General features: G+C 34.5%; 1 protein-coding gene across 4 annotated transcripts in view; it reads left to right on the forward strand.

Moving 5' to 3' along the window:
• LOC122516584 (limbic system-associated membrane protein-like) overlaps positions 1–19,771 on the forward strand; it is a 213,359-nt gene that overhangs the window by 77,261 nt on the left and 116,327 nt on the right. The window contains exon 1 of one of the 4 annotated variants that reach the window (XM_043634521.1): positions 11,129–11,407. The exons of the other annotated variants lie outside the window; for them this stretch is intronic. Coding sequence (XP_043490456.1) covers positions 11,266–11,407 — 142 coding nt within the window. The 5' untranslated portion in view covers positions 11,129–11,265. Of the gene's footprint in view, positions 1–11,128; positions 11,408–19,771 lie in introns of those variants that run through there. 4 annotated transcript variants of the gene reach the window in all.

Raw genomic sequence — 19,771 nt, forward strand, 5'->3', positions numbered from 1 at the left:
CGGTTTATCAGAATAAAATGCATTTTTATAGCTGAAGGATGAATCGTTGATTTTTTTTCTTTTTTTTTTCAAAAGATAAAGATTTAAACCGTTTTTTCGCTCGACGTACGTTTGTTAAAGTAATTGAGAGAATTTTTGTATATAATATTATATATTAATATTTTTTATTTTCTAAATGAGATTGTAATATGAAAAATTCATTTTACGTATTAATCATTTTATTATATTATTAATTAAAAAATGTTTCCATATTACTTCCGTTGAATGGATTTACGTTGAATGGATCACCCTTTGTATGATATGTGGAATTCTTCTTTCATTGAATAATAATCTATGAGACCATGGATTTCTCATTCTTTTCATTTTTCAAAATGTATTGATTGAAGACTCTTCGTACTTCTACACATTTCTACCATTCGTAAACCAGCCATGCGTTATCGCAGAGATTCCATCCCTTCTATCCTTTTTCCACTCTTTATCCTTTTTTCACAAACATTGCTGTCGCCATTGCTGACCTCCCGTACTCTATCGTTCCGCGTCACTATTAAAACAATCGTGAAAAAGCTTTTTGTTTCATGCTTCAAATCTGTAAACTTTACAAAGAATAGCAATAGAATTTACTTCCAGACAATATTTCAGAGTAGCGAGTATTGTTCAATTTTATTCTATTCCGAGCAACGCTCATAACTCGCACTATTCAGATAATCGGTAAAAATTTATTCGAGCGTAATTGAAATATTATTTATTTGCTTGCTTTATCGAGGAAAAAAAACATAACGTAACAGTGTCTGCATTTAGTGATATAAAAATATTACAGTTTTACTATTAATAATGAGCTATATATATATATAACATAGACCTTCCTACAGGTGGCTATCCCTTCACCAACGCATTGCATCGCAACTTAAATTATTCCTTAGATTTTGACAACGATAAAAATATAAATAAATTAGAAAATATTAGATTGACAGTTTTTTCGCGACTCGCGTCATCATTATTTGTCATTACAGAGAATAAAATAAAGAAATATGTTAACGCGAGATAAAAAAATACCGTATAAATCTAATAATATACTCGCAAGATACAAGAATATGCAAGAAAACAAATTGTTTGGGAAATACTATCATCTTTTTCGTATTTATCTTGAAAAGTGAGTACTAACGTCGTTTGAATTCGGATTTAATAAATCCCTTCTTCTGTCTTCTACTATCAACGTGTATAACATGTTAATCGAGTTATATAGGGAAAGTCAGGAATAACGGGGATAGGCTAGCACACATCTTTCGCAGATAATAATAATTCTATTTCTCTTGTTTGAAAGCAATACGTCCTTCGCAGATTTACCTACCTAGATTAATGTCTGTTTTGTGAATGTACCTACTCGAAATTTTGCCTCAATCCTTCCCACCATTTTCTCTCTCTCTCTCTTACACACAAACACACACATTGTTCCTATTCCTGTCTCCCTTCGTTTCCTGTATACACAATCCACACAGCGATAGATATAATTGTACCCGCGCTAGCGTTGCTGAGTATCGCCATTTCTGTTTTACTCTACTACGCGGATCAATATTAACGGTGATATTGGGTCTCGAAATTGGTGGCATCGGACCGTTCGACAAACAAAATGAAATAAACAAAACTATAGCCTCGCGTTGGCTCGGCTATCCTGCAGACCAGCGGTTATCCTGCAGCGGTTGAGGATGCATGGACGCGTCATGTTATTTTATGTGTTTGCGATCAGCAATTCTGTAAACATTTCCACGGAACCGACGCCGTTCGTCGCTTTCCTATAAAATGGATTATACAGAAATAATTGTAATTACCTTCTTGAGAAATATATACGCGTATATACGGAATAAGATTGAACGGAACCGATCGATCATCCAGTCACGAATTTAACAGGATAAAATTAAATAATAAGTCAAATATATTTATCATATGATCATTTCTTTTTTTTTGTTATAATGCATATCAATTTAAAAATATTTGATCGAATCGAATGAATATTGTATATTCTCTCTTTCGAGTTCTTTAGCCCTTTATTATTTGAACAACCCTCGTAACGATTGAAAGTTAAACGAGAAAAGTCCCCCTTTTGATTCGGTTAAGTATTATATAGAGAATAGGAGTTGAGAGATGATGTACAAGTGGAAAAGTCGTGTCAACTGTGTTGCAACAGTACCAACAGAAGGGACCATTGTGGTAAGGGATGCGAATAGGTATCTAGAGGATGAAAAACGGTATAGGACTGCATTTGACTTTCCTATCAGAGTGAAGTAGTCATAATGGTTTAAATGACTTCTTGTTCGCAAAGTACCGTCTGTAGTCATTCAACCTTATTCTTCAAAACGAAACGAGGGTGGAAAAGAGCAGCATCACGTTTCTCTTCGAGCTTTAAGAGAGTGCCGTTACATTCTACAGTGTACGTGTCTGTGTTCGTGTCTGTGTTCGTGTCCGTGTTTGTGTTCGTGTTCGTGTTTGTGTTCGTGTTCGTATGCTCGTCATCCTTCAGTTTTTTATGAGTGACAACTCGTTCAAAAGAGTCATAAGAGTGAGAGAGAATGAGAGAGAGAGAGAGAGAGTGAGAGAGAGAAAGTCAAGTAGAAAAATTTTAGAGCCGATAACGTTGGACGATGGACGAATAAGCGCTCAGCCAGTCTCGATAATCCGCGTTATTTTCACTCGATGCTGTTAAACCGGACTCGGTGTTGTGATAAAATACAGAGAACAGTATAAATGTGTTCAAACTTTAATGTTACGTAAAATATACAGGGTATATTTGGAAGAGTGATCCAACCGGACAAGAGTGATTCTACGTGTAAACCTGAATATATGTTACTACTAACATAGAAAACTTCGTGCATTTAACATAAATCTTCTTTTTTTTGTTTTTTCTCTTTTTGACTTATTTTTCAACTGTAGAATCGTTTTCCATCCGATTGTACGACTAGTCCGGATATTGCAACCTGTATATGCGTTTGACTATTTAGTTCTAACAAATACAGCACGCACTTCAGGAAATCGGATATCTCGTATTATCTTATTAAACATTTGATGAATATTATATTTCCAGTATTAACACTTTTATGAAATTTTTAAATATCAAGAAAATAAAATTCGATTATTGGATTCAATTTAAAAAAATACTAAGAAAAATAAAAATAGACAACACTTTGTCTAAAATTTATGAAATAATTATTCTCTTAATTCGTATCAACGTTGAGATAATCAACCAGATTACTTTTCCTAGATAGAAATAAAGATCTCAGTATGTCGGAATTAGGAATAAGGAACATTCGCGATGCTCGTGGTATTTCATCAACGATATATAAAAGCTTGTTTACGCATTCGTGTATATATCAAGGCATGAGAGGGGGAGGAACAGGAAGAGAATGGAAAAGGAAGAACTAGTTATACGTGCGTTGTGGATACTCGCGTGAGTAGATAGTATCATAGGTCAGGTCGTTGCACCACCAAGGCAAACGGTACTACTACTACAACAGAGTAAGAGAAAGAGAGAAAGAGAGAGAGAGAGATGAAGGGGAAGAAGGGTTGGAAGGGTTGGAAGAGACTACAGGAGGCTGCTAAAACTAAAACGGTTGAAGTCGTGGTGAAACACGCTCTAGAAGGGTGCTGTTACCACCCTCGACGTTCAACGACAACGACAACGACAACGATGAGGACGAGGACGAGGACGAGGACGACGAGAACGTGGACTACTAGGACGAGAACGAGAATGAGGAAGATGGTGATAGCTGTGTGAAGGGGGAGGGGTGAGAGAGGATGTAGTTATCGCTATAGATAGTACTCCGTTGAAAGCCTGTCCTTGCATTCCTTGCTAACCTCGTTATGTCACCCACTCAACTTAACCACTAGATCGCGTATATACTGCAAAAGTCAGAGAGGAAAGTCATAGGAGAGAGAGAGAGAGAGAGAGAGTGAAGAATACAGATAAAAGAATAGGGAGAGTAATGAAACGTGAACACGTGTGAGTATCTGTGTGTGTGTGTGTGTATGCGAAAAAGAGAGAGAGAGAAAGAGAGTGAGAGGGTGAAAGCGTGAAATGAAAAGAGAGTTGAGAAAAAGGAAAGTGCGTTTTCCGAGCTCACGATTTGTTCTTCTTGTCGTTTACGAAATGACGTAAGAAGAAAGTATCGCGTTCTGTTATCAAAGAAATAAAAAGGTTATATGTAATATCAATTATAAAGTGAGCAATATGTTGAAGCTCGAACTATTAACGTTTACATTTTCTATTCTGCAAATATTTCATTGGAAATTGATTTATTGGTAATATTAAATGAAATCGCGAGTTCGCGAGTAAAAACTCTTCGAAAATTTTGTAGTACAGATAATTATCTCAACGAAGTTGAGTTTTTTCTTTTTACAATGATGGTAATAAAAATAAACGATAATTAAACTTTGCAGACCATGTGGATAGAATAAAATCAATGAATTGTTAATTGTTTACTGATTCGAATGAGATCTTTGTTTCGGTTCAATGATCCTTCGAATTACATTGATTTAGTGAAGCAAATAGTTGCGGGGAATTCGAAAACAAGATTGTTGGATATTGAAGGATCGGATGCCTCAAAATGTTAGAACTTAATTAACGTTTAAGGTAGCAAATATATATATATATAATATTTTGTTGTTTTAACATTAATAAATAAATTTGATCGGAAGTTATTGAAAAATACAAAATCCAAGACTATACCCACGTTAATATTAACGTTTACGATACGTTTGAATTATGGCAAATTATCTACGATTAATTAAAATTATAACGCGTATATAATAGTAAAGATTTAAGACAATTTTTCTGCCATTACTATAAGGGATAGAGTAAGATGATAATATTAAGCTAGGCTAAGGTTGGCGAGAGAATGTTAATGGCAAGGGAATTATTACGAACACCAAGATCATCGACATACATAATTCTCTACGACGTTTCCTGAACGTCGTGATACTTAAGCCAAAGTATTACCATATACATACATAGTCCACACGTAATCATATATGTTTAGCATATAGCACCGTCGTGAATACGTTAAACATTGCCGTCGCGTTTACCGCGGCGAATAATAATTGCGTGCACGTGCGACCAGGAGGAAGGTTGGGAAGGAAGGAAGGAAGGTATAACCGTGGGAGATCAGCGCGCGTGCTCCGGAGTCGAAATCGAAATGGGAAGAACGCGGAATCTAAATCGGTGACGTAGGTGTGGGATATCATAGTACCCCCATAAAGAGAGGGAAAGAGAGATAGAGAAATGTTTATGCGCACTAAATAATTCATAATTCAATTCCCGAAGGTAGCATCCCCTCTAATTATACGTCACTTCGTAGTTGAACAACATTCCCGGTGGCAATTAGCCACTGTTGACAAACGCAATTTCGTGGATGTAACTTTGTGGTCGTAGAGGAATGGGAAGAGAGAGAGAGAGAGAGAAAGGGAGGAGGTCGAAGAGTAGAAACAGAGGAGTTGGGCTATGGCGAAGGTAAAGAGGGTGGTGCAAGTACCGTGGCTCGTGATATGGTTCCTGGCATACATCTACCATCGTGGCTAGCCTATCCTAGGCATCGTCAAGCGAATGCGACATTCTCTATATAGAGAAAGTGCTCTTCCTGTCATCGAAGTAGATCGAAGCAGACCCTTTCCACGCATCTCCAACGTATGTACTTGTTTACTGATAGGAACTGATACTACCTTTCATGTATGTGTGTGTGTGTGTGTCTGTGTAGGTAGTATTTCGTCTTCGAGTTTTCCGTTCAATCACGAGCTTCTTCCGTCCTCTCCCAGAGGACGACTTCTACGGAAACTCGGAAAGCTCTGGACACATCGATATCATCTTTGTGGGCATTTATAGCCTCTAATGGAGGAACGCCCTACTTTTAAAGATACTTTTAGGTTTTCCTTGATATGGAATTCGTTATTGCGATATCTAGTTTAGATTTTACTGGCTGTCTTATTTACGTAGTTTCCGTCGGGAAGATAATTATTTATCGTGTTATGTATATCCTTTTTTTAAAGCTATGAAATATAACATGCCCCGAATGCTTCTTTTGGCTATCCATAATAAAATACGTAGAAGAAGGTTTTAAATGAGACTTTGTCAGCAACGAAATGTACTTTGAAAGAGCTGTAAGATGATTAAAATCGATGCCATAAATGGACAATAGATAAGCATGCATGTCTACAAACATAGCCGGCTCGAAATCATACATAGCGTGACGCAGAAAGAACTTATGGGGCAATCTAATATTATAGAAAAATTTTACTGGAAAGTCATTCTTCAAATTTTACCCTCGAAGTCATCATTGCGCAGGAGCGTTAAAATAATTACATAAAAATGATAAAAATTCTAAAATCAGAACGTTACAATCAAAAATTTTATTTATTAGCTGCATTATTCCTTTTATACACATGCGTAACGTTCGAAATGTCATATAAACAACATTTAATAAAAGTACTTTTCATAGAGAACAACGTGCCAGTCTGAAGGTGAATTTCGTGGAGGACGGTACACTGATCATATATTCCGATCTTTTAAACAACAATAGACATTTCTTTCGATTAATTAATCATTATTTTAATAATCTAATGCACTCTCTACTTATATTTAAGATTGTTTAAAAATATATACTCGCGTGTTCGTATTTTTGATTCATTGTTTACGATTATTATATTCTTTTGTTTCATTCGAATATGATGTAAGACAAGCCTCTGCAAGATGGTATCTATAACATCATTTTGAACTTTACCTTATTTTACCTATTTCATTTTTTCTTGCGGCTCTTCACGTTTGGTGAAGCCCCCAAAAGTACCTACGAGATTGCCACTTCAGAAGAAGTATATATACCTCGTGGTGTGTTGAGAGAACATTGAAGTTGTTTCGAGTTTCTCATTTACATCGTCCTAAATTATCTATTTTATAAAGACTTACTTTGAAAAAAAAACAAAAAAAGAAGAAAAGAAAACCATAGAACATCTTTAGAGTAATAAAATTTTTCACAGAGCACGGTAAAACAGCGATAAGTACCTTAACGTACATTTGGTGTTTTTTGTTCATTTAAACTAATTTGAGGGGTTCAACCGTAGCATGATATAAAGACAATTGACATTGATACAATTTTCAAGCGCACTCAACGTGTTATCTGCTTCACCTCTCACGCATGTCGTAGCCAGGCAGAGAAACGAACGGACTATTCCTTCTATTGAGTTTCTCAACTTTCTGTCGGATAGTATAGCGGTTTATTCGGCAGCGTGAGCTAGAAAGTGCTGGACAGAGATAGAGAAACATTGAGAGAGAGAGAGAGAGAGAGAGAGATAGAGATAGAGAGATAGGTACGTCTTTTCTTGAAATGAGTTCTTGTACCCTCATAATGCTTCGGGTTCTGTTTTATCCCGCTACTCGGTATATAGCCAGTATTGACCAACACGGGCCGGATGAAAGCTCTGTTATGTCTGATACCGAGAAAGCTGCCTGGCCAATATTGACGGAAACATATAAATATAAGACAAAAATCGCGCCTCTTAGATATTATTTCGTACTTGTTTTCTTTTTCTTTTTCTTTTTTTTTTTTATTTTTTCATCATTTTGTTCTTTCCCCCTCTCGTCAAAAATATGATAGTATTTTATTTAGCACGATATATGATCGACAATTGAGATCAATTTATTTAATTTAACGAGTTATTGAGATTGAAACGCATTATCAACGTATATTGCGTTAAAAAAAATTATTCCCGTATAATTAATATATTTGACTTAAATAAAAGTTTTCAATTTTATTTTTTTAATACGTAGAGACTATTTTTACTAACGAAAAGTAAAAATAAGAAGAAGAAAAGAAAATGAAGAATACTCGGAATAAAAGTAATCTCGTTGCTTAATTTGTCCATAATCCACAGGTGCGCGAGAATCGTTGATATCAAGAAGAGTAGGATAAGGAGAGAAAGGGGGGTGGCGGGGGGGGGGGTAGGGAAGAGAAAGAGAAATAGAGAAGTAGCGATTATTATTCTACGGATTTTAGTAGCATCATCGTAGTCGTGAAAAAGAAGAACAGGATTGCAGGTTGAACTGCAACCGGTAGTAAAGGTGTCGTTCATTGTTCCAAAAAAGAAGAAGAAGAAGAAAAAGAAAAAAAGATATAGGAAAGGGGAGGGAAAGGGAAGAATAAAGCTGGTAGGGTGGTACTAAAGAAGGTAAGATAAAGAGGAAAGGAGAGGACGGATCCGGTGCAGCAACACTGTCCTCAGAAGTTGGATGCTACAATAGCAGTGTATCTTCTGGCGCCTAACCGTCTCACGGACACGCCTTCCAACCTAAGAAACTGCGAGTACAACCTATCCACTTTCTGCTCTTTTATCCGTGTACCCACAATATTGTAATATCGTGATATCAAGTCCACCCCTTTGGAACGTCACTCTTTTCAACGCGCCGCGTTCTTTTATAAAACACGATTACGAGTATGAGAAACATAAACCGATTGTTGGGGGATGGGAGAGAGAAGAAATATTAAAGTTTCAATTATTTTCAAATTGTAAATCGTTGAATAGTATATAAACTATTATTCATGAGTAAACAAAGTTAATTTATATCGGTTATTTTTCTTGTTCTTTTTCATTGCATTTATTTTCTTTAGATAGAAATGGTATTTACGATACGTTAAAAAATTTGATACGATTCGTTATTACTCGAAACGATCGACAAAATAATACTCGTAGTAGCAGTAATACTTGGTTACCACTTGATATACCAAACGTCAATGAAGATCCGTTGAAGTTGACCTCGATAACTATGGTCACGGGACCCCTTCGATGATAGCTAATCACAGTCATTAAATGCATCGCAGAATTTGTTAGGTAAATTATCGAAGAGCAACGTTACTCTTCCCAACCCCCTTTTAACCCCCTTAACTAACCCCTATCTCCTCCTCCTCCTCCTCCTCCTCCTCCTACGTGGAATTTACATTCCTGTCACGCGTCCGGTAAACGCATGCGCTCGCATGGACGGTTTTACGTGTACATCGATAACGTGAAAAAAATGTTACAGAAAGAAGAGATTCGAATCTCGGCTCGTTACGCGGTCGCATCAATCATATTTAAAACGATTCTTTATCGGAAGTATGTGTTGTGCTCCATCAACGAATACGACTTTTCGTTCGTTGTCTTTTCAGCCAATATTCCGCGAGTGGAGATCATATTTCACAATGCGCCTTATTAATCACAATCTGACAGTAGCGTTAAATTATTTCCGATAGCGGAATACGATCGATAAACCACGTCGGCCATTCTCTTCTACTATTTTCTACTAAACCACTAGTTTCCGAACTTCAATGAGATTTAATGCTATGCGGTCATATATGTCCAATCGAAATCTACGTCTTTTTTGATGCTGGTACCAACTGGTAAAGTTTGAAACACGCGTACACGCACATATTTTATATTTTTTTTCTTTTTTTTTTTTCTTTTTTTACGACCAATGCATTTGTAAAGGTTTACTTCTCTAATTTCTACCTATTGCAATTCCTATTTCGATTTTGGTGATTCCAGTCGGTTTATTCGAAAAATATAATTTAACGATACCAAACGAGTATAGATACTTAGTTCTAAGAAAAAATATATTATTATTTTGTAAAGATACGATATTGTTTTTTTATAAGTAACTTTTACAGGAAAGGAAATGTTTGTATTCTTTTTTTTTATTCTAATAGATTGCTATATCACGCAACATGAAAATTTTAAACGAGTATTTCTAATTGACGTAATATTTATTCGTACACAGAGTCCTCTTCTTAAAATTGATTGTTTAAATAATCTACGTTGATGGTTTTTAATTTATTAGCGAATACAGTAAAAGTCTTGCGAAACTAATGAAGTTATTTCTGCTTGATCACTGTGAAGTCGAAGCACGTAAATTTTAAAAGTTCACTCAGTATGCGCTCCACAGGTGTTTCCAATTTGTCGTAAAGCGGCTAGGAGGATCAAAAGAATCATTATACGAATGAAACAATGATTGATGGTTTTAGCGTCGATGACTAGAGAAATTACTTTCAAATGGTTTTCCTATTTTAATAAATAAAAGTATTCCAATTAACTATGAATGATGATTTAAAATATTTTTTTTGCGTAGTACGCAACGATCATTGAAAATTCGATCATCGATTACTTCGATAACGTGTTCAGAAATATTCAACGTTAATTAAAATGTAATTATTCATTGTTGCATGAGAAAGAAACAAGACGAGAAAACTGATAACTTTTCAGCATTCCTGTAATAAACATTTGTTCTGTGTAAGTATGAATAAAATCTTGACGAAAGCTTTGAAAAATCATGACATAAATTTCCAACCCTTTACATGATAGGCTCCAAACTTTTTAGCTCTCCACACGAAAAATCTAACTGATCTTCACTTAAATTGATTCCTTCATCGTATTTCATTTGCCAGGATTATCTAAGAGACCCATATAACAATGAAAGGATTCACGAAGAGCTTTCTTGCCCAGATAAATCATAAATAAAAAAATCATAATAATAATAATCATGTAATCTCTCTAATGCAAAGTTTTTAATTCGTCATAACGTCATTCAACGTGGAATCAAAAGTTTAAACATCGTATTCCTGAGAAAATAGTAAAAACATTTAGTACGGGTTAGGAGGGGTAGAAAAAGGGGGTAAGTTCCACAGGTGTAAGAGTAAGCATTCGCAGACGGACAAGAGCTGAGAACAGAGTAGTCGTACGATAATTAATCATCATCTATTGATAAGAGATAAGTGCGAGAGATTAAAGTAGAGACGAGAGAAGAGAGCGAGTGAGGTGGTACGAAGCACAAAGAGGAATGTAAAGAAAGGATGGGGAGGGAGGGAAAAAGGAAAAGGGGTGAATGGTGATGATGGTAGTCGGGAAAGGATTGAAGAGGGAGGGTGGGGATGGGGATGGGGAAAAGGGACAGAAAGAAGAAGAAGAAAGAAGAAGAAGGTAGAACTCAAGAATCGGCAAAGACTCTCTCTCTCTCTCTTTCACTTTGTCGCGGCTGCGCGTATCAAGGGTTCTAAAGTGTTAGCGGAGAGTTGAAGAGGGGTTGGTATGGTGGTGGTGGGGGTGGACGGAAAGGCGCGAACGGAGGAGAGACGAACGAACACGGCGGGTATTCGTTGCTCTCGGCAGAGCACGATAGTTCAGTCGGGATGAAGGTCGCGCACCCTCTTCTTCTACGGTGCCGATGAACAGTGAAGAACGTAAGGGTAGGGACAAAGGTTCGCGATGAATGGTGAACGTATTAACGTGAAACGTCTTACGGGAATTAAACATTATCCCGATCGTTTTCGTATACTTACTATGGCATTCCTGATAGTTGTGGCTATTGCTGGACAAGCACGTACAGATAATTCATCATTAAATTCCGGTGAGTTAGTGAGTAGTCATTGTAATATATTAGATTACGTTGTTTTTCTTCTTCTTATTTATTTTTTTATTTTTTCATATTATATTCGATTGATATCTCGGTTCTATACGATTATTCGATATATGTATACATGTTTGCGTGTGTGTGTATTTTGTTTTGTTTTTAATTTCAATATTATTTTGTTTTTTTTTGAAACTATTTGCGACGTTTTACTTGAACGCTACTACCATTCGAAACATTTTCTTCTTTTTTTTCTCCGTTTTCTGTTTTGTTTCTTTTTCTTTTTCTTTTTTGTCCTTTTCATGCAACAGTGCAAAAGCTTCCCCGTCGGTCCACTCGTTACTTTTTCTTTTCTCATTTTCCGACTGTAACTCTTACACGCGCGTAACTCGCCAAGTACCGCACGCTGTGCTCGATAACTTCGCCGACTGGAAATGTCGTGCTTTATTTTCGTGGTAGTCCGTTACTCGCTCATGTATATACTTGACGACTCATTTCATGCATATATTAGAGTACCATTACGTCGTATTGTTATAGTACGTGTTGTTGATTGTGTTTGTATATCGTGTGATTATATCGAATATCGTAAATAGATCATTCATTCGTCGCAAAGCGCATAAATCCTAGTTTTCACGTTTATCATCATTTGTTCCATATATTATACAAAAAAATATTTAAAAAAAAACGACAATATTAATATTATTTATATTTACGAGCAATTTATTAAATCATAGTCAATAAGTAAATATAATAAACCAATAACAATATAAACATTGTTCATCATATTTGCACATTATATCAAAAAGAATGATATTTAAACGATAAGAATATTATCCATAAAATCGGAATAAACAATAATCCGACGAGTTCTATTTCTTCGATTATACGAAAAAATCCTCTCCTATAAAAGCTATCTAAAGTTAAGAAGTTCGCATCAAGGATTCATGATACGAGACGATCCCGATCAAAAGGCTAAAGCAATGCAACGCAATGCAGCAATGCATTGTCAGTAAAACGTTGAGATCTTCTTACTAAGATTACGGGAATGGTCGCTTTGCATTCGATTATCGTAGCACACGCGAGTCAAGTATATGTAGCTTTTACTGGTATTACGGTGATCGTGTTCTTTATCGTGCCACCGCAGGTGTAATACGAAAACGGCTTATGGCACGACTGAAAGAGGAAAGAAAGAGAAAGGGACAAAGGGAGAGTCGGGGGGGGGGAGGAATCTAGGAGAAGATAGGGAGAGATATAAACAGAAAGGGACTGTAAAAGACTACTTCTAGTGGTGATTACTCGAATACGCGCCAACGCCATCGCCTGTAACACCAAACTCATGCCACTGTTTTCTATGTATATATAAGCGAATGGAAATCAGTGAATCCCGTAACTGAAACGTAATCTAACTCTGAAACAGATTGTCCTCGGCTAGTGATTCGGGGTGGGATGAGGGGTGGTGGAACGGGGATCAGGGGAAATAATATCTTTCGGTATAGCGAGAATTGAAGGAAATGTTCGTTGGGTCTTTGATAGATTTGCCAAGCGAGAAATGGTAATACATAGGATAAATAAAATTTGGTATATTTTAAATGAAAATTGAAATTTTCACGACAAAACTTTCATTTGATTTGTTAGAAATTATTTAACAGAGAGATAATACCGATAGATAATGAATTGCGGTCAATGTTTTCGATCGCCGCGCGTGTTGTGTGCCTTCTCACATACTCGGAGAACAATCCGAATAGAACAAGAGAACACAAATCGTATTACGTATATATCGTTATCCAGTGTGGTCATTAAATAATAAACTCATGCGGGTTTGCAATCTAATCGACTAATTAGCGACTATTGATTTGGATAGATGGAAACGATTAAACGCGAAATTGCAAGCATTTTGGGGAACTCGTCTATCTTGTATATAAGAGGAATAATATATTTGAATTTTTTCGTATCGTAAATATTTAACATTGTGGTCGTCGTTAGTAAAAATGACGCGGTAATTGAAAGCGTTGAATGGAAGAAAATAGTAAAGTGTTAATGTATTATAACTTTCGAGGCTTTGAGGTTGGGAAAAATTGATGGAGTAATTTCTTTAATGCGGCGTAATCTTCCATCTATGGTTAACAAGTTCTTTCGTTAAACGGTCGATCCCCGAGGTGAAGTTGATTTCCACTTTCGAGAAGAACCCCTCCGCGATGGCTTTTCATAAATATATTATTCCTCTGTATGAAAGTCAAGTAAGTAAAAGTTAAATTAACTCTAAATCCAGACGCGCGCCGCTCTTGCGAATTTAATTTAGGATCACACGCCTTCTATCTCTCGAGATGATAAATAATGCGAATAGGAAGGAGGAGGAGGAGGAGGAGGAGGAGGAGGCTGTTTGGTAAAATGATGGTGGTTGTGGTGGTGGTGGTAGTAATGATGGTGTGTCCTCGTATACCGAATCTAACAGCTTTGCTTGAATATTATTTTCAACGAACGAGTGAAATCGAAAGTTTAATTATCACGAAAAGTAGGAAATTTAATTATCGCGTAAACGTGTAGTATACCCTTTATTTGGCAGTTCACGCTCAAAATCGAAATATACAATGAATACTCGTTATAATATTCTGCGAGTAATTATATAGAATATTATCGATACACGATTATAATGTCCTTTCGTAATAATGAGCAAGAGGGAATATTATCTACCTGCATAGTCGATAGAAATAGATCAAGCTTTTTTCAAAATAACGTGACATTTTAATTAATAGATCTAAATTGTCAAAATGACGAATAGGAGATATAGCAATCGTTTCGACGAATCCAGTAATCTCTTTAAGTCGTGGAAAGGAGTAGGGTTTCCTTGAGTTCAGTTTACTGCCAACCTCTGCATACATCACGCACATGCTTTTGTTGCACGTGGTCGAAGAAAATGCAGCCTGATTTACAACCGACATTTACTTCGGAGAACATTCCCTTCTCTGTCGGAAGATAAATCGACAGGACTTGCTGCTGCACGCTCTTCTTCCTTCTCCTACCACTCTCTCTCTCTCTTTTTCTCTCTCTCTCTCTCTCTCTTTCTCTTTTTCTCTCTTTCTTTCCTTTCCTTTTTACTCTATCTCTTTTTCTTTTCTTCACAACCTTACACTCGAAGTTACTTAAATTTAATAACTCTACGGGAAAACGCACCTGACAATTTTTATCTTTCCATAACGCCTCACGGTTATTGTTAGTTGAATGGGAAACGTTTCTATGATGGAAACTCGTGTTTATACTTTCTCTATCTGTCTGCAGATGTAAAAAGTTAAATAATTTTTGAAGCGAGTACGTTTAATATATAATTATGTTAACGTTCATTCGTGAACTATTTCATTTTAGAATAAGAAAGAAAATTTCTCTCTTAATAGGATTTAAACGACGAAAATCGAATATAAATACCGGTCGAGGAGTAGGGTATTATGTATAAACAAAACATTGAACGATCTTACGATTAGTTTAACCTTTTCCCTTCTCAGTCGTTATTCTTCTCTGCTTCTGACAAGACGTGTTTCTGTATTAGGTATCATACATTCTTTATCTCATTCATCTTCTCATTTACATTAGATACAATATTTTATATCTATTTTTTTTATAACCGATGCTCTAATTAATAATATTTTTAATAATTAATCTCGTTAGATATATTTCGCCTTACATACAATTATAATATATACACGTATAGTACGTGTAATATATAATTATGTTAACGTTCATTCGTGAACTATTTCATTTTAGTATAAGAAAGAAAATTTCTCTCGTAATAGGATTTAAACGACGAAAATCGAATATAAATACCGATCGAGAAGTAGGGTATTATGTATAAACAAAACATTGAACGATCTTACGATTAGTTTAACCTTTTCCCTTCTCAGTCGTTATTCTTCTCTGCTTCTGACAAGACGTGTTTCTGTATTAGGTATCATACATTCTTTATCTCATTCATCTTCTCATTTACATTAGATACAATATTTATATCTATTTTTTTATAACCGATGCTCTAATTAATAATATTTTTAATAATTAATCTCGTTAGATATATTTCGCCTTACATACAATTATAATATATACACGTATAGTACGTGTAATATGCAATTATGTTAACGTTCATTCGTGAACTATTTCATTTTAGTATAAGAAAGAAAATTTCTCTCTTAATAGGATTTAAACGACGAAAATCGAATATAAATATCGATCGAGGAGTAGGGTATTATGTATAAACAAAACATTGAACGATCTTACGATTAGTTTAACCTTTTCCCTTCTCAGTCGTTATTCTTCTCTGCTTCTGATAAGACGTGTTTCTGTATTAGGTATCATACATTTTTTATCTCATTCATCTTCTCATTTACATTAGATACAATATTTTATATCTATTTTTTTTATAACCGATGCTCTAATTAATAATATTTTTAATAATTAATCTCGTTAGATATATTTCGCCTTACATACAATTATAATATATACACGTATGTATATTACATCTACATCGATACACATACGTGCCTGCACATATGCATATCACTTGCATAACAACAAAACGTGCACGCTTATATATTCGAAAATAAATTTGATACATTTTTAATATCGTTTTTTTTTACATATCTCGGTGATCAGAAAAATGTTTATAAATAACTGAGTATCCTTTTTCATAGATCGTTTCTTTGGATTATCAACAATAAAAAAGATTTTGTCGTTTATTTATTTTTAACAAGAACGTTAGTCGGTTTATATATTTCGTACTATTAAAATATGTTTCTCGCTGAAGAGTAAATTTGTTGAAATGATCTCGCTGGAGAATGGAATTTTAATATTTCAAGTATGTATGTGTATGATGTGTATGTATGCACGTTTAAAAATATCAAATTCGATCAATTAAATAAAAGCGTATGTAAAATTAAATAGAAATAAAAAAGAAAAAAAAAAATATAGGCTCCAAGAAAACATTCATTCGCCGTCGTCGTTATTAAATATTTATTATTTTAATCGAATAATATGATTTTTACGATCAATCGTATATTTATGAACACTTTACTGCCAATTAACGAACGCAGAAATTTAAATTAAGCCGCTCGGCTCTATTTTAGAATATTCGAATAAACGAATATCGTAGGTAATAAAAGCTTTTTTATTCTTTTCTTTTTTTTTTATTTAATTATTACCGTATCGAGATATAATGTTGCGTCAGACTGACAGGTGCATTAATTTTCCATGTATGCTTTGCGGGGATGAGGGGGAGGAGGGGGAAGGGTATGTATCGCACGATCATGCCCTTACAAATGACTTCTTTATGTCATACGGGAATATCTAACTATTATAAAATATTAATAATTTCATTAACTATCAATTGACCAATATAATGAAAGGATTATACTCTGCTTTCGAAAACATTCCACGAAATAATTTATACGTATATAGGAGGTATTACAGCTATGTGCAACAGATTTATGTATCTCTAATTAAATTTCAATCTAATACAAAAGCATTTAATGCTAGGTAGTTATTCATGTGAATCAAAATCGTCTTGTATTCGTGTAATAATAGCGAAACCCGATTAAAAAGGTAATTAACCCTTTGAATATCGTATAATATTGTTTCGGTGTTGTCCACACAAAGCTACTGATAAAAAGATTTAATAATTAGTGAAAGATAATGTATATATAATCATTTGCTTTTTCTTTTTTTTTTATTATTTTTAATATATGAAATTATAAAGCAAATAAAAGTATTACGTATTAAAGTATGATTTCGATGCGAGAGAGAATTCTTTTTTTTTTTTCTTTGTAATTATTTTTCGATTTTATACAAAAGTATCGTATTACGCGCGTGTTTTGTAATATTAATTATAATCGTATAAATATTTAAACGCACGTAGAGACAACAAAAATAAGTTTATTGATAAAAATAAACAAATGATATTTTTTCACTTTTATAGAAAGAAACACGTCGAGATAATTTTATTTTAATCGCGATTACAAAATAATAATAATAATGAAACAATATTTTTCTAAGATGAATTATCGCGTTATTAATTTCGTTAACGATATATCATAAATTTCACGAATTATCCAACTTGTGGACGAAATTTGAACGAAATTAAAACTAACTAAACGATTCGTAATTATAATTTTGTCAAAAGATAGAAATGATTTGGCGGCATTTCGCATATATTTTACTCTCTATTCTCTTTTATTGAGAAAAACTTGATATTAGAAAGAAATAAAAGAAGAAAGAAAGTATATGAAAGTAGGAAGGAGAGGAGAAACTCGATGAAAAGAAGAACGTAGCAGCAGCAGCATTCTGTGAACAATTTTCAGCTCGTACGTGCCGAAGTCGAAGAACGTACGCGATTATATTCCGCGCCCGAATAAATGCTCGCAAGAGCGAAATTGTTGAAAAAAAAATTGGTACGCGCAATCGGTATATATGGGTGCGCATACCGAATATGAAATTGTAACGAATATTTAGTATGCAGATTTGGTACGAGAGAATATTTGTTACGGCTCTTCTCGCTTCCTCTCTCTCTCTCTCTCTCACACGTTCTCTATCTATCTATCTATCTAACTATCGATCTATCTATCTATCCATCTATATGTATATCTTTTCTCTTTGTATCTCTTTCTCGCCAACAGTCTGGTACGTGTAAAAATCAGATTAAATAATTTTATTTAACATTTATTTCGTCACTATGCTGACAGAGTTTGTTGTTAACGATGTTTTGCTGTGGTTCGTATTCATTTCTATCTACGATCACCGCATATATAAAAAAATAAAAATAAAAATGAATACGCTCTACTCGTGAAAAGAGGGAAGAGAGAGAGAGAGAGACTATTGATTTAATACACTTGCGATTCAACGCTAACAAGAAACATACGGGAAATGATTTTGTTCCGATTTTTTTTTTGTAGAAAAAATCTTTCTAGGGGATAATAAACCTGTAAGGAATAAGAAATTTATGTTTTCTATCTATCGATGTTAATTGAATTATATAATAAATATGAAACAAATTATATCGCGTATCCTGAAACATGAGAGAAATATTTTTCTTCAATTATATATTTATAAATATGTGTGTGTATGTGTCTATAGAGATTTAGTAAATTACCGAATGATAATCAATATTTCATACTTTGTTAATAGTTCAAATCTGAATGTTATATTTATTAGTAAGAAATGATGTACCTGCAATAAGCACGTACACTCGGTACTTACGTAAAATACATGTACATATGTAGGAAAGCAAAGCAAGCAATATTAATGAACTATGTTATTAATGAGGTACGGAACTACATTTTATCCTCAGGAGTAACATTCAATGGCATAAATAATTATAGAAAATCGATAAATATAATGAAAATTGATTAATAAGAATTGCGTAAAGGTGGGTGGGTGGGGGGGGGATGGGGGAATCAATATAAAAATTTGTAGAGAATTACAAACGTATCTGATTAATTACGCATAGCTATGAGAAATTTTAACGACAACATATGCATCAAAGGACATTGCTCCGGGAGCAGCATTAAAATCTACAGTTTCTCTCTAGCCTCAGAAACGTAGGTAGGTACATATACATACGCATACGTGTACCAACTAAATGACGTTATAACTTTTCAAGTGACTTTACAAAGTACCAGTAGTTAGTTATTCCGGCATGTTATTAATAATTAATGCCAAGCTATTCAAAGAAATGATGATATGAATCAAAGAAAATATAATTTTAAACATTTTTATTGAGATTGCAATGTTACTTCGACTGTTTATAAATGTATACGTATTACTTTGTATAATTGGAAAAAAATAATAGAAAGTTTATATATCGTTTTAAGGTGACGGATCATTTTTGTCATTGACAAGACGGACGACTCGCGTGGATTGAAATGAGAGAGAAAGAGAGAGAGAGAAATGCTAGTAGCGAAACAACGAGCGAAATCACGAATGAAACATTTTCACAATAATCCTCTTAGTTGGACCCAGATTAAGCCCGAACACGTCTACCACTACTGGCTCCTCGGTTTGCTGTCAAATGCAAATACCGCGTGTTCCGCTATGCTAACGTGGAACGATTGTCGCACCGAAGGAACATTCTAGACAGAATCAACTCTGGCTACTGACTTAAACTGATATTCATGATTTCTAAGCAACCAACCCGATCTCGAGGCCTCTTTTCTTCTTACCAAGGTTCTAATTAATGATTTAATAATCGGACCGATGATGAAATATCTCATTTTATATTTAATTTTTTGTCTTTTTTACCATTAGTTTTCTTTATTTCCTTTTCTTTCATTTTTTATTTCGTCTCGTCCCTTTTTTCCCTTCTCTTTTTCTTCTTTCCGTGACAAAAATAAA

This window comes from Polistes fuscatus, unplaced genomic scaffold, assembly GCF_010416935.1.
Source record: "Polistes fuscatus isolate 324 unplaced genomic scaffold, CU_Pfus_HIC Scaffold2, whole genome shotgun sequence".
In the NCBI taxonomy this organism is placed as follows: Eukaryota; Metazoa; Arthropoda; class Insecta; order Hymenoptera; family Vespidae; genus Polistes; species Polistes fuscatus.